General features: G+C 46.5%; 1 protein-coding gene across 5 annotated transcripts in view; it reads right to left on the bottom strand.

The window, feature by feature from the left end:
* Positions 1-15,049: 15,049 nt before the first annotated feature.
* The window catches only part of lcp1 (lymphocyte cytosolic protein 1 (L-plastin)), a 139,543-nt gene continuing 131,762 nt past the window's right edge, over positions 15,050-22,830 (bottom strand). For all 5 annotated transcript variants that reach the window (XM_086006484.1, XM_086006487.1, XM_086006486.1 and 2 more), the window contains 3 exons: positions 21,887-22,010; positions 20,584-20,708; positions 15,050-17,635 (listed from right to left, as the gene is read on the bottom strand). In XM_086006484.1, the coding sequence (XP_085862610.1) occupies positions 17,503-17,635; positions 20,584-20,708; positions 21,887-22,010 (382 nt within the window). In that variant the 3' untranslated portion in view covers positions 15,050-17,502. The remainder of the gene's footprint in view (positions 17,636-20,583; positions 20,709-21,886; positions 22,011-22,830) is intronic.

Below are 22,830 nucleotides of genomic sequence, written 5' to 3'. Positions count from 1 at the left end.
CTGATTCTATACTGCAGTACCGGCAGTGACCACCCCTGTATATAAAGCCATAGCAGTCTTAAGTTACCCTCTGTTCAGTAAATACCTGTTATTATTGTTCTCCTGCAGTCCGTGTATTATTTATACTCGGACACTACACTGGTGGAGGGAGCAAGATCCAATAAGGAGGTGCTCTTCCCTTCCTCGGGGAGAAAAAAGCCACCCCAGCAGACTAAAGCTGTTTGGCTGCAAGTGGCCCAGGAAATCATCTCGATGAGCCGCAGAACTTGGCTGCAATGCAAGAAGAGGTTTCATGACCTTCTCCGCACAGGAAAAATGAGTATGACTTTCCCATCACCTTCAATCTGATCCCCATCGCCTCTCCTCACCAGCACTCTGCTTTGCTAACCTCTTCCTCCACATCCCACTTGATACTTACATCCCTGCACCCTTACCCATTGTCTCTCTCTCTATGGTCACATTCACTTAACTATTCGACCATGTAGCCCTCACACTCCCTATCACTGTCATGCAACAACAACAACAACTTACAACACACAGGGAGGGCCCTTTGTCTCCTTCTAAGCATTTATGCTATGGATTCTCTACACGCACTCCTTCATTCTCACTCAAACTCCACTTGTGTCCCTCATTGCAGGAAAAGAGAGCCCACATTAAAGAGAGAAAGAGCCATGACAGGAGGAGGGCCACCCTCAGTAGCCCAGCTAACCGCCTGGGAGGAGGTGGCCCTGGAAATTGCTGGGATCGAGGACGATTCCCAAGTGGGGGACAGACAGACGGGCGCATCACAGCAAGCTGGTGACAGAATAGTTTGGCATCTCTCTCACTGAAATTGCATGAGTCACTGATAATGATTCTAATGCTCTAACAGATTGACTTATGATCATCTGCACTATTCAATGCGCATGTAACCTTGACCTCACACCTCTAACTCTTTCCTTTACAGGATCATCGAAAGCCCCCGTCCCCACTGTCCAGGAGGAACAGCCTGAGCTTCCAGACTCCTCAGAGGAAGCTGCAACCTCTGAGGGCGCAGCATCAGCAGAATTCAGCGCATCCAGTACCAGCGCAGACACTCACACCTCGGTGGGACCTTCGCGAGATAGAGTAGTTTTGGCACCTGGTGTATCACAGCTCACAAGTGAGCATCAGCAGATGGTGGAGACAGGGACAGCAGTGGAGAGTCCTCGTCGGAGGGCGCAGGACTCTGCCAGCTCAGCTCAGCTGCATGTCGACCCTATTCCTCTGGGTCCATCCAGAAGGAGAGCAGTGCTGGAACTCCAGGAACAGGTGCAGGAGTCTCTGGCAGGTTTTGTCTCCAGGGCTGCTGCGAGTGTGGAGCGAATGGAGGAGTCCATCGCGAACATGAGCTGAGCCTTTGTGGAGGCATTGGCACATGAACACATCACCGCAGAAAGGATGGCAACCTCCGTGGAAAGGATGGCTACCTCTATGGTACGGCTGGCTACCGTAGAGGAGAGGATGGCTACGGTCATGAAGGAGCTTAGCCGCCAGGGTCTTGAAAACATGGTCATTGTTCAGAATAGAATGACATCTCTTGAGGAGCGGTGGTCAGCTATTGAACATACAAACCAGACCTTCATGGAAGTCCCCTGGAGGCCCTGCACAGCTGCAGGAGCAGCAGACTGTCGCCGAGCCCTCACAGGTTTGCAACCCCAGAGGACGCCCGCCAAAGGCATCGAGACAGGAGCAGCAAGAAAGTGAGCAAGGGGCCTCCACATCTGCTGAAGCCACAGAGGAAGCACCACGTAGGAGCACGCGTAAAAGGAAGATAAAGCACAAGTAGTCACAAGGGTAGTCACTTGGGTGCTGTGATGTATTGTATTTGGACCAGCCATCCTTGTCATGGTATCATAAACAGATTTGATGGCAAACTGTTGAAGTTGTGGCCTGTGTCATTTCGCAAATGAGACTTTCACATTGAGGGCTTAGGGCGACTTGCAATTGTTAGTATGGTGGTCAGAGTGATAGGAATCTGCAGGTTCTTGTCCATTGTCGATGCTCTGGTAAGAAGGTGCGAGGCAAAAGTGTTTGATTGTGCAGGCTAAGCAAATCTGGCCAACATGAGTGCGTCCCTTGCATCCCGGGCAGCAATGTGGTTGTGCACTGGCGCCTTCTGGCCTGTGCAGCTTCAGGTGGATGAGCAGCAGCTTGGCGCTCCTGTTGTTGCTCCTGCTGTTGGTGCTGCTGTTGTTCAGGGTTCTGCTGCTGCCACGGCTGGTCTTCGTCTGAATCTGATGTCCAGGAGGAAAGGAAATAAGTGGTTCCCATGCTTCTGCTATATACCTCAGTTGAGGAAGCGCTCAGTCAAGGTGGGGAGAGGGGTTTCCCAGGAGGTCACACTGGAGATGGGTGTCAGGCTCCAAACTTCCACAACAATGAGTAGGCCTGCTAAAAGTTCCCCCAGACCTGAAACAACAAAGTTCTGCCACCTGCAAATGATGATTGCTGAAAACTCTTTTTTAATGGTGGAGCTGCAGCTTTTAGTAAGCAATCCACTTGTGAGGCCGCCAGGATTACCTGGCGTGTTCCAGAGGAGGTGTGTAGGATGGGGGAAATGTCTAAAAATCAGAAAGGCCTCTTGAAATTGGATTATAAAGGCAATTAAGTGGTTGTTAAAGGCCTTAAGGGCCTATCCTGCCTCTTGGAGGCGGGATGGAAACGGGGTCTGAAACCCCGATTCTGGGAAAAGTACTCGGAGGTGGGATCGGGCCCGCACGCCATTTTTTGCGATTTTACCACCTCACACGCCTCCAAACCCGCCTCCTCATGCCTGGCAAAATCGAGCTCATAGACTTCAAGAGGATAATAATTGGTCTTTACAATTATAAAGGAATTAGATTCTGTTGCATAAACAAAGAGTGAGGTTAGCTGCCTGGAAGTAGTTCTTTTTGCAGAGAATCATCAACCTGTGGAATAATTTGTCAGTACGAGCAGTGAATGCATCTTCGCTTCAAGTGTTCAAAAAGAGAGCTGGTTGAGTTCCTGCGACTGGAAGACATCTTGAGTTCTAGAGGGTAGGTGGGTTAACAGGGATTGTGGTACTGGTGACTGTGGTCTCCTGGAGCTTGTTTAATTGCCTACGGGAGCTGGAGAGGAATTTCACAGCGATTTTTCCTAAATTGGCTTATCATAGAATCAGAATGATTACAGCACAGAAGAAGGCCATTCAGCTCGTTGAGCCCATGCCAACTCTCAGCTAGTCCCACTCCCCTGCCCTTTTCCCATAGCCATGCAAAGTTTTTCCTCCAGATACTTATTCAACTCCCTTTTGAAAGATAAGATTGAGTCTGCCTCCACCACCCTTTCAGGCAGTGCATTCCAGATCTTAACCACTCTTACAGTATTTTTTCCCTTTTTTTTTACCTCTTCCAGGAGGTTGTTTGATTAATGTGGGGCGGGGAGGAGAGACTGGGTTTACTGGTGGGAGAAGGTTTCACCATATAGGATGGAACAGGCTTGATGGACCTGTTGATCTTTTCCAGGTCCTTTTCATATTTTTGTAAACCCCTGGCAAATATTTTCAATGAGACTTTGGATTTCCACCATAGGTAGGGTTGCCAACCCTCCAGGATTGTCCTGGAGTCTCCAGAAATTAAAGATTAATCTCCTGGACACTGCTGTGAGCAACCCGGGAGAAAAATCATAGACACATTCAAAAAAATTTTTTTTTAAAACTTATTTGAACACTTCCATTTATTAGCTAATAAAAATATTGGAGGTGGGGAAAATAGGCTGTTTGAGTGGGTGGGGCAGTGGGAGGTGGAAACCTCCAGGATTACGACCAACCAGAGTTGGTAACCTTAACTATAGGGTCGATTATCCAAAGATACCATGCCAGCAGAGATTCTCACCCACGGGCAGCGCGTGTCGGGAATTCATGCCCCCTCGTGGCAAAAAAGAAATGGCGTTTGCCACTTGCGCAAGGGAAGAAAACAAAGTAGCTCCATTGATCAAGTCCTTTGTTTGAGGCAGTTCAGCCCGTTCAGTTTGCTTTGTACAGGGAATTCTGACTGAACGTCTTATTTTACAGCTAGTAGAAGCATTGAAATGCCTGTGGGATTTTTTTTTGTGTTGTCATGGTAGAAAATGGTGGGGGTAATTCCTTCCCCACCCCCCATCCAGTCAAAAATCCATCCATGTAGCCTTTCTGTAACCTGGGCCCAGAATAATCTCATCCGCCATTTTAATTGTCTAGAGATACAGCACTATGATGGAAATTAAATTTAATTATGCAGTTAGACACATAGACAATTTACCTGCAGATAACTGCAGACTTTGACAGATTTGACAAAAAGAAACTAAGGTCGAAGTGAACTATGAGTTCATAGAAAATTAATTTTTAGCTAGCAGTACCTAGACCTGTTCACCGAGGATTGTTATTGAAAGACATTTTGGGCACTATTATGTTGTTGAATTGTGGAACTTGTGCCTTGAAATCATGCTGAGCAATATTATAATGAATATATTTTGTGTGAAATTCCTCTGGCTAATTTAAATGAAGGCCTTCAATGCATTAATTAATATCGCATAGCCTGATTTCAACCCCTTAGAGTGTAATCTGGTGGTAAATGCATACATTTATCAGTCAGTCAGTATCACTGCTTTTCCTCATCTGGTGCTTCTCAATTTACGGCAGGCATGGTATAAGGACAACAAAAGGTGGAAAACTGCATCAATCAGTGTTAAACATCCAACAACAAACAAACGTGCATTTATACAGCGCCTTCAACATAGAAATATAATCATAGAATGATACAGCACAGAAGCAGGCAATTTGGCCCATAATGCCTGTGCCAGCTCTTTGGTAGAGCTATCTAGAGGCATAGAATATAAGATCAGAAAGGTTATGCTAGAACTGTATAAAGCACTAGTTAGGCCTCAGCTAGAGTACTGTGTACAGTTCTAGTCACCACATTACAGGAAGGATGTGATTGCACTAGAGAGGGTACAGAAGAGATTTACGAGGCTGTTGCCAGGACTGGAGAATTTTAGCTATGAGGAAAGATTGGATAGGCTGGGGTTATTTTCTTTGGAACAGAGGAGGCTAAGGGGAGACTAATTGAGGTGTATAAAATTATGAGGGGCCTAGATAGAGTGGATAGGAAGGACCTATTTCCCTTAGCAGAGAGGGCAATACCAGGGGGCATAGATTTAAAGTAATTGGTAGAAGGATTAGAGGGGAATTGAGGAGAACTTTTCTTACCCAGAGGGTGGTGGGGGTCTGGAACCCACTGCCTGAAAGGGTGGTAGAGGCAGAAATCCTCAACAGATTTAAAATTTCTTGGATATGCACTTAAAGTGCCGTAACCTACAGGGCTATGGACCAAGAGCTGGAAAGTGGGATTAGGCGGGAAAGCTCTTTTTTGGCCGGCACAGACACAGTGGGCCGAATGGCCTCCTTCTGTGCCATAAATTTCTATGATTCTATGATTCAATGAATCCCATTCCCCTGCTCTTTCCCCATAGCTCTGTAATTTTTTTCCCTTCAAGTATTAATTCAATTCCCTTTTGAAAGTTATTATTGAATCTGCTTCCACCACCCTTTCAGGCAGTGCATTCCAGATCACAACAACTCGCTGTGTAAAAAAAAATGTTTCCTCATGTCGACTCTGGTTCTGCTGCCTTAAATCTGTGTCCTCTGGTTACTGACCCTTCTGCCACTGGAAACAGTTTCTCCTTATTTACTCTATCAAAACTGTTCATGATTTTGATCAGTTTGATGAGTGTGCAGGGACAGAGGGAGTTAATGTGCATAGGTCCCTGAAGGTGGCAGGACATATTGAGAGAGTGGTTAGCAAAGCATATGGGATCTTGGGTTTCATAAATAGAGGTATTGAGTACCAAAGTAGAGAAGTTATGCTGAATCTTTAAAAAGCGCTGGTTAGGCCACAACTGGAGTATTGCGTCCAGTTCAGGTCACCACACTTTAGGAAGGATGTGAAGGCCCTTGAGAGGGTACAGAGGAGATTTACCAGAATGGTTCCGGGGATGGGGGATCTTAGCTAGAAGGACAGGTTGGAGAAGCTGGATTTGTTTTCATTACAGCAAAGGAGATTGAGGGGTGATTTGATAGAGGTGTACAAGATTATGACGGGTTTGGATAGGCCAGACGGGGAAAGGCTGTTCCCACTAGTTGATGGTACAAGGACTAGGGGACACAGATTTAAGGTTTTGGGCAAGAGATACAGGGGGGACGTGAGGAAAAACATTTTTACACAGCGAGTGGTGAGGACCTGGAACTCGTTGCCGACAGAAGTGGTTGAAGCGGACATACTCAATGTTTTCAACGGGAGACTGGATAGGCATTTGAGGGAAATAAACTTGCAGGGCTACGGGGATAGAACGGGGGAATGGGACTGACTCGATTGCTCTGCAGAGAGCCGGCACACACTAAATGGGCTGAATAGCCTTCTTCTGTGCCGTTATGACTCTATGACTTCTATCAAATCTCCTCTTAACCTTCTCTGCTCTAAGGAAAACAACCCCAGCTTCTCCAGTCTCTCCACATAAATGAAGTTGCTCACCCCTGGTTCTAGTAAATCTCTTCTGCACCCTCTCCAAGGCCTCAACATCCTTCCTAAAGTGTGGTGCCCAGAATTGAATACAATACTCCAGCTGAGGTCTAACCAGTGTTTTAAAAAGGTCTCGAGATGTTTCAGAGCCATAAGGAAAAACGGATGCTGAGCCAAAGGTGAAGAGATTAACAGGGGTGACCAAAAGCTATGTCAAAGCGGTGAATTTTAAGGAGGGTCTTAAAGGGGGACAGGGAGATGGAGAGGTGGAGGAGTTTAAAGAGGAAAGACCTGATCATGCGGCCTAGATGGCTGAAGGCATAGCCACCAATGGAAGGGGAGGGATGCTCAAGAAGTCAGAGTTAGAGGAATAGAGAATTTGAGAGAGTCCAAAGATGTGCGGGTTAGGATGATTGGCTATGATAAATTGACCCTTAGTGTTAGGGGGATTAAACACGTGGGGTTACGGGGATAGGGTGGGATATGTGTTGGTGTAGGGGTTACGGGGATCGGGTGGGATATGTGTCGGTGCAGGCTCGATGGGCCGAAATGGCCTCTATCTGCACTGTGGGGTTTCTGTGATTCTGTGATTCTGTGTGATTGTGGTGATTACAAAGATAGGAAGGGCCAAGGCCATGGAGGGATTTAAACAATGGAATGACAATTTTCAATTTGACACATTTGAGACCAAGAGCCAGTGTAAGTCAGCAAGCACATGGATGCTGGCAAGTATGACTTGATATGAGATTGGATGAGGGCGGCGGAGCTTTGGATGAGCTGGTTTACAAAGGGTGGGGGATGGGAGACTGGCCAGGAGAGCATTGGAGTGATCGAGTCTGGAGGTGACCAAGGCATCAATAAGGGTTTCAGCAGCAGATGAGGTGAGGAGGGGCAGAGACGGGTAATGTTACAGAGGTGGAATTGGGCAGTCTTTGTGATGTAGAGGATCTAGGGTCAGAAGCTCAGCTCAGGGTCAAACAGGATGCTGTGGTTGCGAACAAACAAGAAATGGGGACACGGACCCCTTATTCAACATTGATCTGGATAATTGTGAGGATACATTTTTACCTTCAATACTCCTAACCCATGCAAGGCTGGGAGCACAAATTGGGAATTTGGGCACTGCTGGGTTTTGTACAGGAGTAAATATTGGGAATTTGGGCACTGCTGAATTTTGCACCAGGAGAGAATATTGGGAATTTGGGTACTGCCTGGCTCTGTATCAGGAGCTTATATCGGGAATTTGAGCACTTTCAGGCTCTGCACAAGGAGCAAGGAAAATTAAAAAATTTACCCAATGTCTCATATTCATACACTCCCCACAAGAGGACATTATGCCAACCAGAGTGGATGCACGTGAAGCCTCACCATTAGGGGGTGCTGCTGAACCATACAACATCCATTCAAACGCCACTCAGTTTAGTCTAGCTAATGCCCAATAGATTATCTAGGCTCCAGTACTGTGCAATACATCTTCCATTTAAAGGTATGTCATGGAGCCAGCATGCTGACGTTAGTTCCTTTTCTCTGGTTGTAGTCCTAGAACATTCTCAGTGGCCCGGAACAAGTCGCACCTCACAGCACTCTCCGTGTCTCTCAGCAATGTTAGCAAGCACCAGCTCAGCTACTCACATCCCAGAGAATGCAGTTAGTCTGAGGAGGAAACAATGGGTGAGTTGCAGTGCACAGGTGATTAGGACCAAGTGGTGTTGGAAGAAGAGGAGCAGGGACCCTCTGCCTCAATAACCACATGGTTACTATCAATGATCCCCTGTATTATAGAATTTACTGCACAGAAACAGGCCATTCAGCCCAACTGGTATATGCCGGTGTTTATGTTCCACACGAGCCTCCTCCCACCACTCTTCATCTAACCATATCCTATTCTTTTCTGCCTCATGTACGTATCTAGCTTCTCCTTAAATGCATCTATGCTAGTCGCCTCAACCACTCCATGTGGTAGCAAGTTCCACATTCTCACCAAGAAGTTTCTGCTGAATTCCTTATTGGATTTATTAGTGACTATCATATTTATGACCCATAGTTTTGCACTCCCCCACAAATGGCAACATCTTCTCTACATCTACCCGATAAAAACCCCTTCATAATTAAAGAACTCTATTAGGTCACCACTCAGCTTTCTCTTTTCTAGAGAAAAGGAACCCCAGTCTGCTCAGTCTTTCCTGATAAGTTATAACCTCTCACTTCTGGTATCATCCTTGTAAATCTTCTCCAGTGCCTCTATATCTGTTTTGTAATATGGAGACCAGAACTGTGCACAGTACTCCAAGTGTGGTTAACTGTTCTTGGGGAAATGCAGCAATGAGATGAAATTGCGCAGCTTTGTCATCATGTTTATGTAACTATTTGGTGGGAAAGGAGGTGAAACTGCTGGCTGTTCTAACCAATGCATCAGTCACATGCTTGATACACGTATGCGCTGCATGTTGACTGATACTGCAGTTCTGCTCTAGAAGAGGCCAGAAGCAGGAACGTGACTTTTACCATCTCTATCGTGCCTGTTCCTTTGAAGCAGATGGTGCAGTTCTGCAGCTGGTTCCCTGCCAACCCAGGGACTGCAGACAATCATTGCCAGGTTGGAGTGCTCGCGCCCACAGATGCAAATGTGGGCAGTCGGACTCTGATACCTGCTGATCTCATTGGCACATCCTTCTCGTATCTTGTACCACTCAGCCATGAAATGTAGTATTGGGACTGCTTCAAAACAAACCTCCATTATTGACTTATCGACCACTGTGGAACTCTGCCTTGCACTTGCCGCTCTCTCAACTCCCATGAAAGCTTATATTGCAAGAGCTCCTCTTTCAGACTCCTTTTTTCAGCTCCTCCTGTTCTGCTGTATACTTTGAGAAGTGTCAATTACAGCCAGCTTTCCAATAGACTAACAGACGGTATTCAGCTATTTTAGGTTCCACATAAATGTTGCCTCCTGTTCTAACTAAAAAAATTAAACTCATTAAAAAAATAGAAAAATTACAAAAAAAACTATTACCAAAAACTCGCTGAAAATCTGGCCATTAAAAATCTCTGGGCCATTAAGAGCTGCATCACACATGGAGCTTCCCTTAGACTCAGTCCAGGTGGGCAACATAATTCTATCCTAAACAGACAGAAAATTGTGCTATTCTTCATTTAAATGTATTCTTGTAGGAATGTCTAGTTCCTATCCAAAGACTGAGGTCCACTCAGGCGCTTAAACAAAACGAAGTTTAATGGAAACTAACAGGTTTAAACAAGTAAATGCAGGAGAACATCGAGTGTAGGTCTATTCAGTTCGGAGGCTCCACGAGGACTGCTGGCTGGTCCCGTGGTAGACGTCATGACGTCATCGCGTTTACCCGCGCTGTTAAAGCAATCACGCTCTATACAAGTAAACAGTATAAATAAAGATACAGACTCAGGCTGTAGCTAACATGTTGTTAAAGGGAATTATATACAAATGGTCTGAGTCCTTTAGTGGCTCCGCCACATGCGCCCCCCCCCAGAATTGTCTTTAACAGCAAAAGTGAGACGGTGAGGAGGCCGGACAAGCCTGTCCGAGCGACTTCTGTAACCCTGAAGTGGAAGCCGATGGCCGGTGGTCGAGCTGTCGGGCGGTTGTGGTGGAGCTGGCATGGCGACTGTGGGCGGTCAGCCCCATTTTGGCGGTTGAGCGATTTCGACTGGGCTGTCCAGGTCTAAGTGCGCCAGCTTCAGCCGGTCAACCGATATGTGGTCCGGTTTACCTCCGATATCGACCGAAAAGGATTTGTCTCTCGGCTCTATGACGTGGAAGGGACCAGTGTAAGGAGGATTGAATGGGTCCCAGTGAGCGTCGTGGCGGATAAACATGTACTCGGCACTTTTCAGCTCAGTTGGGACGTGGGAGCTCTGTAAGCCATGATGCGACGTAGGTACTGGAGCGAAACATCTGGCCGCTTCCTGGTGGCTGACGAGTTGCTGGGATGCGGACCATGGCTCTGTTGGAGACGGGAGGAAATCCCCTGGTACTCGTAGTGGTTGGCCATATGCGAGTTCCGCCGAGGAGGATTGTAAATCTTCTTTGGGTGCCGTACAAAGACCCAAAAGGACCCAGGGAAGTCTGTCCACCCATCCCGCGCCTTGAAGACTGGCCCACAGAGCGGCTTTGAGGGACCTGTGGAATCGCTCGCACAGGCCGTTCGCCTGTGGATGATAGGCGGTGGTGCAATGTAGTTTGGTGCCGAGCCCCTGCGCCACAGCGTTCCAGAGCTCAGAGGAAAACTGCGTCCATGATTGGAAGAGATGTCTGCCAGTACGCCGAAACGAGCAACCCAAGAGGAGATGAAAGCTCTGGCCACATCTGCCGAAGTGGTGGAAACCAAAGGAACTGCCTCTGGCCATCTAGTGGTGCGGTCTACAATTGTGAGGATGTGTGTAAAACCTTGAGAAGGTGGAAGCGGCCCCACGAGATCCACATTCACGTGGTCGAATCGATGCTCCGGAACAGCGAAGGTGGCCAATGGAGCCTTTACATGAAGCTGTACTTTGGCCTTTTGGCAGACCACGCAGGTGTTGGCCCAGTCGTGGACATCCAGGTGCATACCCCTCCAGATGAATTTTGACGACATCAGCCTTTGTGAGGCCCTCATGTCAGGGTGTGACAAACCGTGTATGGCGTCGAATACTTTTCGGTGCCAGGCGACTGGAACTATAGGGCGGGGAACTCCCATGGAGACGTCGCAAAGTAGCGTGGTGCCTGCGGCATGGAACTTGACGTCGGCCGCTTGGAAGCTAGAGGGGCTGGTCCAGTATGCTTGGACCTCCGGGTCCGAAGCTTGATCTGCAGCCATGAGGGCATAGTCGATTCCGAGTTGGACTGCATGCACAGTCGCGCGGGAGAGACAATCCGCCACCAGGTTGTCTTTGCCGGACATATGCTGAATGTCCGTGGTGAATTCTGAAATGAACGTCAGGTGACGTTGTTGCTGAGCTGACCACGGTTCGGCGGTCTTGGCCATAGCGTACATTAGTGGCTTGTGGTCCACATAAGCCGTGAACGGACGTCCGTCTAGTAAGAGCCGGAAATGGCGGATGGCTAGAAAAAGAGCCAGCAACTCCCGGTCGAAAGTGCTGTACTTTATTTCGTTTCGCCGTAGTTGACGGCTGAAAAACACAAGCGGTTGCCACGTCCCATTCACCCACTGTTCTTGCACTGCGCCAATTGCGTAGTCCGACACGTCGGTGGTAAGGGCAATGGTGGCACCTGGAAGCGGGTGCGCCAGCATGGTTGCGTTGGCCAAGGCGCCTTTGGTGTCGACGAACGCCCGGTCCATCTCGGCCGTCCAGCTGATCGGATCCTTACCGGACTTGGCCTTGAGGGCCTCGTACAAGGGCTGCATAAGCAGAGCCGCCTTAGGGACGAACCGGTGATAGAAATTTACCATCCTGAGGAACTCCTGTAGGGCCTTGATGGTTTGCGGGCGCGGGAAAGATGTAACCGCCTTGACCTTCGTCTGTAAGGGAATTGTGCCATCTGATGTAATGCGGTGGCCCAAGAAATCAATCCGCTGCAGGCCGAACTGGCACTTGGCCGGGTTGATAATCAAACCGTGTTGACTGAGGCGTGTGAAGAGGGTACGCAAATGGCGGAAGTGCTCCTCTTTGCTAGGGCTGGCGATGAGGCTGTCGTCGAGGTAGACGAAGAGGAACTTTAGGTCCCAAAGCACAGAGTCCATTAAGCGCTGGAAAGCCTGTGCAGCGTTCTTTAAGCCAAACGGCATTCACAGAAATTCAAACAGGCCGAATGGGGTGATGACTGCGGTTTTCAGGACGTCTTGCGGGTGCACGGGGACCTGGTGGTAACCGCGGACGAGGTCGACTTTCGAAAAAAAAGTATTTCCCGCCAAATGGGCCGAGGAATCTTGGATATGCGGGATTGGGTACCGATCAGGAGTAGTGGCGTCATTCAGGCGTCGGTAGTCGCCGCATGGCCACCATCCGCTGCCGGGTTTCGGAACAATGTGGAGAGGCGAAGACCAGGGACTATTCGACCGGCGAATAATCCCCAGACACTCCATCGTGTCGAACTCTGCTTTCGCAGCCGCGAGCTTGCCGGGTTCGAGTCGTCGGGCCCATGTATAAACCGGGGGTCCGGTGGTGGTGATGTAATGTTCCACACCATGTTTAGTAGCCGAGGAGGAGAAAGTGGGCCTGGTCAGATCTGGGAACTCACCGAGGAGCCGAGTGAAGTCATCTGGAGGTGGGAACGCACAGAAGACAGTGCGTGGCACGGCGTTACCACGGTGGCATGGGATGGAGTGGAACGTGGCTGCATTGATCAACCAGCGGTGCCCGACATCGACCAGGAGGCCGTTGGCGCACAAAAAATCCGCCCCAAGGATGGCCTGCGTGACTTTGGCCGTGATGAATTCCCAGTGGAAACGCTGACCGCCGAAACACACCTGGACCCGCCGCCTTCCGAAGGTCCGAACGGCTGCGCCATTAACCGCCGCGAGGGCGGGGCCGTGGCCCCCAGCTAGTATATCGAGATTTGCCGCAGGTAGGATGCTACACTGCGCCCCAGTGTCGCAAAGGAAACATCAACCAGATAGGGGGTCGGTGATGAAAAGAAGCTTCCCCGAGTCTCCGATGGCCATTGCAGCCGCGGGGCACTCGTTAGACCTGGTCCTTTTTCGCCAGGGTGTCTGTAGATGTTTTTTTTTGTGCGAAGAACTGCAGGGAGGGTGGCAGCATCTTGCTTTCGCGCCAAAACGGGCGTGGTAAAAGCACAACCCCGCTGATTGAGCTGGAGCAGCGTCTGTGGGGGATGGGCACCTTGTGGCCGCACAGTGCTGTTGTGTCACCGCAAAGATCTTGTCCGCTTCGGCAGCAAGCTCCGCGCAGTCTGTGACTTCGGACCTGGCTAGGGCAGCTTGAACTTGCTCCGGAAGTAGGCTGAGGAACAGCTCCCTGAAGAGGAAGCATTCTGGCTCGGACCCGAGGAGCGTGAGCATCTGGCTCATGAGCTCGGACGGCATGGAGTCCCTGAGGCCGGGCATAGCGAGCAGCTGGTGGGCGCGCTCCGACTTCATGAGCCCGAAGACCTGCAGCAACCGTGCCTTTAAGGTGTCATACTTGCGATCAGTCGGCGGACTACCGAGTAGGCTGACAATCCGCGAGGCTGTGGCGCTGTTGAGGGCGGAGACCACGTAATAATAACGGGTCTGATCCGCAACTATGTCCCTGATGGCGAACTGGGCTTCAGCCTGGATGAACCACGCGGCTGGTTGTTGCTCCCAGAACTGCGGTAGCTTCAAGGTAACGGCGTTCGTTTCCATGTTGATTGTCTTCTGCGAAAACCGTTCGCAAAAGTCGGGGTCACCAATGTAGGAATGTCTAGTTCTTATCCAAAGACTGAGGTCCACTCAGGCGCTTAAACAAAATGAAGTTTAATGGAAACTAACAGGTTTAAACAAGTAAATGTAGGAGAACATCGAGTGTTGGTCTATTCAGTTCGGAGGCTCCACGAGGACTGCTGGCTGGTCCCGTAGTTGACGTCATGACGTCATCACGTTCTTCCCGCCAGTGGGGGATCACGTGATGTACGGCGTGACGTCATTGCGTTTACCCGCGCTGTTAAAGCAATCACGCTCTATACAAGTAAACAGTATAAATAAAGATACAGACTCAGGCTGTAGCTAACATGTTGTTAAAGGGAATTATATACAAACGGTCTGAGTCCTTTAGTGGTTCCGCCACATTCTAATATTTAAATGAATCTCCTGCACTAAAAGATCAGCCAGTCGATCATGCACAGAACAGAAATGGTGTTGACCTGATGATAGTGGATCTCTACCCAATCGTCGGTCCCTGCTGCCTGTTGTGTCATGGCCGTACTATATCATTTACCTGTCCAGGAATACATCAGTCTGTCCCTGAGCCGCAGAATGTTTATGCCAAGACATATCAAGCTGTTTTCAAAGTTACAGTCTCTTTGGTTTTACTGCAGGTACACATGGTGAGACAATAAAAGTGACATGAGGTAGGGTGACAGGAGGCTCGTGTGGAGCTTACACCTGTTGGGCTGAATGGCCTGTTTCTGTGCTGTAAAATTCTGTGTAAAAGTACTCCTGCCAAGGCAAAAGAATGATAGTGTATGTCATGCAAAACGATACACCCACATATTTCTCTCAAAGGTCCCAATGAGGATATGTCCTGTAGCCTTTCACCACCAATAGTTGGCCTGGGTACCCAATAGATAGACTGAACCTGTAGCTAAATTAACTTTGACAAAGACAATCTGGGGAATCTCTCGTGGCTTAGTAGTTAAGCGCAGTGTGGCACTGAGCCATACAGACGAGGAAGCGCACAGGTTTAGTGAGGTTTGGAAAGAACTTTCAGTAAGAAGGACATCCCAGAGCACTTGACAGCCAATTCATTACTTTCGGAGTATAGGCACTGTTATGTGGCAGCCAGTTTTCATACAGCAAGGTCCCACAAACAGAAAATTAGATAAATGACCAGTGAATCTGTTTTTAGTGATGTTCTCTTTAATAGGTAGACAGGACCTCAGTTTAACATTTCATACAACAATCCACACCTCCGACAGTTCCCTCAGTACTGTACTGAAGTGTGAGCCTGGGTGATATGCTCATGTATCTGGAGAGGGAATTTGAACCCACAATCTTCTGATCCAGAGGCGAGAGTGCTACCACTGAGCCACAGAATGACACAGTAGTTTTCTGCTCTGTGTTAACTGATAGCAGGCAGGACAGTACTGAGGATGCTATAGTTAGCTTCAGTGCCCTGGGCTAGGCAGAGGAATAAAAAAGATAATGAGTCAGGGTTCCCATTTGTGGAGGAGAAACAGAAAAGAAACCCAAATGATGTAGGTATACAATTTTCTCTTCCTTTATTTGCAAGATGTCAAATTTTTTATTTTTTTAATTTCATCAGCATATTTATATGAAGGCATGAATTTCTGATTTGAAAGTAACACTAAATTAACAGCATTTTATGCCTAAAGCTAGCATTTCAACAGGAATTTTACAAAATCAAAATATAAAAACACACTCTTTTTGGGTAGAAAAGTTAGTTAAGAAAATGAAGTACGGTAATTTAGATTCTCTAGCATTGTACCTTTGCACTAAATGAGACATTAAGTACTCTTTTGGTTAGTTTACATTCAATTTTGTTCAATCATTTCAGGAGTTCTGAGAAGGAATGACCAAAGAGACATTCTATATGCACAAATGCAAGCTCATTCGTTTATAAAGTAGGGCTAATTTCCTGTACGTGTTTATGGAGGATGTGGCCCAGGATACACTGTTCACAGGTTTAATGGACGAACGTGCAACACGTTTGCAGGAGATCCTTCTGTCTGCTATTGTAGCAGAGGTGTTAACCCACTTAAAATAACTGGATCAATGCCCATGTTGCAATGGACAAAGGAATGTCATAGGAATGGGTCAAATGTTTGTTCCATCAGTGATTTCTGGGCTAATGTATAGGGATTACACAAACTACAAGTAAATATCTGCTTTGACCTCTGTAAAGTTCATTCTAGCTGCTAAATGTAAGGAATTTTACTGGGGCAATATGCATGTTGCACCACAGATTAGCTGCAATCTTAGGTCTGAATCTAGCTGTACCTGAAAATGCTGGTTTATTACATCAACCTGCGATGCAAAATGTCATTGACCTGATAAAACATAATGGGCAGAATTTTGCTGAAAAAATAACGTGTCTGAATGATGCATTCTGCTATTAATGTGCAAATTGGCCAGCAACTTGTAGCGAGGAAGAGATACCTCGTGAATTGCGAATCGCCACAAGTTGCTGACCAATTTGTGCAGCTCCACTGTTAGCCTTGCGAAAACAGCACTTCATGCTTAACCTCCCTAATATTTTATGAAGTTGCTGCATTTGTACATTAATTGCCCATTAAACTTGCCACAGTAAGTTAAGTCTAGTAATTAACAGTGCAAGTATCGTTTTAACAATGTGATAATTGTTATTGACTGCCAATCAACCTCTCTTGCCCAGAAAGTGAACAATTATAAGTGTGGAGTCTCATTCCTTCAGGTTGTGAATTGTTTTAGGAGATTTTAAAAATGCCTTTTTAAATTAAAAAATGTTGTTTTCTTTTCCTTTTCTGTCTTTTTTTTCCTCTATATTAATCCAATCTTTCCCTCTCTATTTCTCTTTCTGTACCTGATTTGACATTGAATTCACCCTCCTCTAATTCACCTTCCTTCTCACTCCTTCCTTCGTTTATTCCTCAATCCTTTAATCTCATTGGTTAAGGAGATATATTGTTTGTCCTGTTGTACACCAAGGTCCCAGATGGCCTGTTGCCTTCGATGCACCGTTATCAGCTCGCACTTCCAGCTACTTTGTGGGAACAAATTTTAAAACCTAAACATGCATAACCAAGTCTAACTAACAGGGCACGCTGGAGTGATGCCCCGCTCCAACAAAACCTGGCCATTGTACAGAGGGGGCGAATGTCCTCAGAGCCTCTTCCATTGCGCTGCCATATGGGTGTAAAGGGGTTTCCCATGTGTAGTGGGACAAGCCCTGAGGAAATTCGCCCCTCAAATACTCTGTTTGATACTGCTCAAGTGACATTTGTTGAAAAAGGTAAATGGTTTGGGCACTGGGTAAGTATACTGGGTGATTGGTGTTATTTAAACACCAGTTGCAACTCATTTTGGGTTAGTGCAGAAGGTTTATAGTATGCATAGCAGTTCTTTTGTAGCTCAGCATGCACTCTAGTAAGCACCCTGCTAGAAGTTTTTTGTACAAATGTTTGGGGAAACATGGAACTTCGATCTATCATTATTTTATCAGCAGTAGCAAAGCCAGTTAAAATGGTTGTGATAAAACAGGAGCATATCTGAGCAAATGTCCTGCATTTGAAAGTTGCACCCTGGCTAGGAATAAGTGAGAAGAAAATCGATCAGTTTAATTTGGGTCAGATGTTTCAGACCTTCTTCATTCCTTTTCCCATCAGACATGCAAATACAGTCATAACCATTTTCGGTTTTACTTCAACTAGGTCTTCTGGAAGAGCATAGACTCGAGTTCCAATTTTTCTTGCCATTGAAATGGCATACCTGGATAAAAGCAACAAAATAAAATGTATTTGGGTCAGGCACAAGTTTTTAATAAGACCTGCCTCATAGTTCCAGTTATACGGATAAACATGTTCAGTAACTACACAAAACTTAAATATCACTGGTAGATTTGCAACAGTACTTGTGGCCTGAATGGTAGTTCAGGAAGGCTGCAGAAACTTAATAAGTAATGCTGAATAAAAAGGCAAGTTGTATTATTGTAGGAACATGTTACCAGTGGCACAGTACATCGTAAGTCATCAGAATAAATACATCTATTAAACTAGAGGGGCAAGCAGCGCAAATAAAGGAATTGTAGACTTATAAATATTTTGTTTATTTGCTTTCTCACTTCCTGTCTTTGGTTATGATCAGGCATCAAACAACAACTTGCATTTATATAGCGCCTTTAGTAAAATGACCCAAGGAGTTTCATGGGATTGTAATTAGACTAAAATTGACACCGAGCTACATAGAGATATTAGGACAGGTGACCAAAAGCTTGATCAAAGACGTAGGTTTTAAGGAGCGTCTCAAAGGAGGAGAGAGAGGCGGAGAGGTTTAGGGATGGAATTCCTGAACTTGGGGTCTAACCAGCTGAAGGCATGACCACCAATGGTGGGATGAAAGAATTGGGGGATGCACAAGAGGCCAGATCTTTTGGGATATTCAGGATAAACACACCAACATGTTTTAAAGAGGTTTAAGTGCAGCTGGTTCCACTTCTTATGACTTCTGCGATAAGTGAAAAGGAAAGCAAATAATGTAAACGGGTTCGGAGGATGTATTTTTGGAGAGAAAAGGAATCGAGGGACATGGCGAGAAGGCAGTTAGGTGCGGTTAAGATCCTTCAAAAAAGGACACGCTTACTGGGCCTAATGATCCCCAGAATTATATTCTTACGTATACAGTTTTACCAGTGCCAGTTTTATGAGTGTCATCTGCAAACTTGGATATACAACTCTCGATTCCTTCATCCACGTCATTGATATATATGGTGAAAAGCTGAGGCCCCAATACCTGGACACATGTAAAATCCTGCCAATTAGATGATGGCCATCCCATCTGTATAGCCACCCATTGTCCCAAAAGTAGTCCCCGTATTCCCAGGGATCTGAAACAGCTTCCTTCTGTATCAGCTTCCTGCCACACGTTGACATTCATAATCTTTCTCCCCCTGTCTGCTCCCGTACGTGGCTTTGGGAGTATTTTTTTTATTTGTTCCTGGGATGTGGGCGTCGCTGGCAAGGCCAACATTTATTGCCCATCCCTAGTTGCCCTTGAGAAGGTGGTGGTGAGCCGCCTTCTTGAACCACTGCAGTCCATGAGGTGAAGGTACTCCCACAGTGCTGTTAGGGAGGGAGTTCCAGGATTTTGACCCAGCGACGATGAAGGATCGGCGATATACTTCCAAGTCAGGATGGTGTGTGACTTGGAGATGAACTTGCAGGTGACGGTGTTCCCATGAGCCTGCTGCCCTTGTCCTTCTAGGTGGTAGAGGTTGCGGGTTTGGGAGGTGCTGCCGAAGAAGCCTTGGCGAGTTGCTGCAGTGCATCTTGTAGATGGTACACACTGCAGCCACAGTACGCCGGTGGTGGAGGGAGAGAATGTTTGAGGTGGTGGATGGGGAGCCAATCAAGCAGGCTGCTTTGTCCTGGATGGTGTCGAGCTTCAAGTATTGTTGGAGTTGCACTCATCCAGGCAAGTGGAGAGTATTCCATCACACTCCTGACTTGTGCCTTGTAGATAATGGAAAGGCTTTGGGGAATCAGGAGGGGAGACACTCGCCGCAGAAGAACCAGCCTCTGACCCGCTCTTGTTGCCACAGTATTTGTGGCTGGTCCAGTTAAGTTTCTGGTCAATGGTGACCCCCTAGGATGTTGATGGTGGGGGAGTCGGCGATGGTAATGCTGTTGAATGTCAAAGGGCGGTGATTAGACTCTCGTTTGTTGGAGATAGTCATTGCCTGGCACTTCTGTGGCCTGAATGTTACTTGCCACATATCAGCCCGAGCCTGAATGTTGTTCAGGTCTTGCTGCATGCGGGCATGGATTGCTTCATTATCTGAGGAGTTGCAAATGGCACTGAACACTGTGCAATCATCAGCAAATATCCCCACTTCTGACCTTATGATGGAGGGAAAGTCATTGATGAAGCATCTGAAGATGGTTGGGCCTAGGACACTGCCCTGAGGAACTTCTGCAGCGATGTCTGGGGCTGAGATGATTGACCTCCAACAACTACAACCATCTTCCTTTGTGCTAGGTATGACTCCAGCCAGTGGAGTGTTTGCCCCCCGTTTCCCATTGACTTCAGTTTTACTAGGGCTCCTTGATGCCACACTCGGTCAAATGCTGCCTTGATGTCAAGGACAGTCGCTCTCACCTCACCTCTGGAATTCAGCTCTCTTGTCTATGTTTGGACCAAGGCTGAAATGAGATCTGGAGCCGAGTGGTCCTGGCAGAACCCAATCTGAGCATCGGTGAGCAGGTCTAGTCTACAGTCAGGCCTAGTCTACAGTCAATCTGGGTAGTAGGTGCCGTGGATCTCTGCAGTATTCTATACGACTCCAGATTGAGGGATGACTATCTTTGTTCTCTGCCACATAAAGCCAGTGGGGGCTACTCTTAGAGTTGGCTCAAAACATACACTATAGAGAAGATTGAAGCTAACCTCAAGCAGCACAACAACAGGTACAATTTATTTTACAATTATATCCTGGAGCTCCATCTAATTAACCAATTTGTGTAAGGAACAGAAACTTATTCCAGCATTATCTAGCGATACTAGAATTACATAGAATTAACAGCGCAGAAACAGGCCATTCGGCCCAACAGGTCTATGATGGTGTTTAAGCTCCACATCTCACCCGATCAACATATCCTTCTATTCCTTTCTCCTTCTAGCTTCCCCTTAAATGGTACTTATAGCACATAGATGCTACTCACTTGGCATTTTGAAGTTTCTCCTCATCGGTCAAGTCTCCAGTCTTCACAAGATCATATCTAACTGACGCAGGCTGAATGGCATCGATCAGATCCAGTACTGGTATACTTGTGCTAATTTCTTTGTCCTGCATATTGAGTAACACATTGGATGACATATATCAGAAAAACTCTGTACAAACTGTACGCTTTTACAGGACTGGTGGCCGTGCACAGGGAATCAGCAACAGTCCCAGACATAGGAACTCCGCTATCTCCAGCAGACAGAGCTAGCACCAGAACCTGCAGCTAGGAGAGAGGCCATCTCACACACACGGGGCTTCAGGGACTTCAGACTCAGGCTGCACACTCTCTGCCACATGAGAGTGCAGCCCCAGAATACCAGCTTCAAATAGTACCCAGATAACCATCAAACTCTTTACTTACAAGAAATCACTGCAATCATTTGTTCCACTTAATTTGATTATTAGTCACTTCTGAAAGGGAAACAATGATTTTATTCAATCAGACCTGCATGTATTCAGGGGTAAGGGAACAAAATAAAACAAAAGCTGCATATAGTGACACCACAAGTCCCAGCCAGAATGGAGACGATTGGGTAATCCCCCGTCAATCAGAACCGGAGGTTGGACTGCTGTATGTGACTGGGAATGGTGTTACGCACATAATTTGTATTATGTAACTCTCCTCCACTCACTGCATTTTACTGGAGAAATAATCCTGCTTTTATCGGGAGACTCTGCTATAGTTTCGGTCATGAGTTCTGTTTGCTGTAGTTCGTAAGACTGTTTAAGTAGACACTGTTTAAAATTAAGTAAATAGACTGTTCGTTGTAGTGCGTAGAGAATCTGTAAAATAGACTGCTGTAAGTCCTGCCATAAGTCTTGTCCCGCCTCTAACTCACTGGCTGACACAGTGGTGTCAATACTCACACGCAAAACAAAACCCTTCGAGTAAATTGGCATGGGAGCTGGCTGTGAAAGTAAGGCTGACTTGTGCAAGAGTGGGGAAAGTCAGTGCTGCTACTGTACGAGTGTCTGAAGGTCAGTTGGGAGACTTAAGTAGGTATGGGGGTACATTCCAGTATACATGTAAATATATATATTTATATACATATGATATTTGTATAATCAGTATGTTTCCCATCCATCTATTTTATTTCTAACTATAATTTTTTTCTTTGTTTATTATTTGCATGCAGTGGGGGAGAGGAATCCTATTTGTACTCTGCTTTAAAATTAAAAAATTCTATCCTTGAGCAATGCCACGGGAGATCCCCAAGAACAATGTTAGGGAAGCAGATTACCTTAAAGCTTGTAACACAGGAGGTTTTTCCCGATTCAGATAATTTCTGATTCACCCATTTTACAATGATCTCATCGTTGACCTTTTCTCCATCACCAATCTCCTCCAGCATGTTCAATGTATACCTAGCAGCAAAGAAAATAGCATTACTTGGATCAGAAGCAAAATACTGCAGATGCTGGAATCTGAAATAGAAACAGAAAATGCTGGAAACACTCAGCAGGTCAGGCAGCATCTGTGGAGAGAGAAACAGAGTTAACGTTTCAGGTCGATGAAAGGTTCTGATGAAGGGTCATCGACCTGAAACATTAACTCTGTTTCTCTGGATTGTAGTATTGTTGCAAATAATTTTAATAATAAATACATTCAATGGAAATTACTTCAAACTAAACCATGATAAAACAGCAAGTTTTTATGATCTGGAATGCACTGCCTGAAAGGGTGGTGGAAGCAGATTCAATGGTAACTTTTAAAAGGGAATTGGATAAATACTTCAAAAGGAAAAATCTGCAGGGATATGGAGAAAGAGAGTGGGACTAATTGGATAGCTCTTTCAAAGAGCCGGCACAGGCACGATGGGCTGAATGACCTTCTGTGCTGTATGATTCTATGATAGTGTGACAAGGAGACATGGGTTCACAATAATAAAAGGCAAATTTAAGCCTGGATTCAGGAAGTTTTTCTTCATAGTGATCACCACATGGAACCGACTCCCAGATTGAGTAGTGGAGATGAAAACCCTGGAATCATTGAGGAAACAATTGGATGCTGTGATGGGGGACTGTGGAGTCTTCATAGACAGGTGAGTTAAAATGGGTTGAATGGTCTTCCGCATCCGTAAGGAGATTTTCTCACCTCGATCACAATTTTTCCAATGATTTTGACCAGTGCAGCCTCTTTTACAGGAACACGGTAGTGAGACGGCAACAAGAGATTTTAGCTGAT

The sequence above is a fragment of the Somniosus microcephalus genome, chromosome 14 (genome assembly GCF_052327205.1).
Source record: "Somniosus microcephalus isolate GS21.2 chromosome 14, FLI_Smic_1.0, whole genome shotgun sequence".
Taxonomy (NCBI): Eukaryota; Metazoa; Chordata; class Chondrichthyes; order Squaliformes; family Somniosidae; genus Somniosus; species Somniosus microcephalus.
Note: the sequence above shows the minus strand (reverse complement) of the source record. Positions and strands in the feature narration are given on the sequence as shown.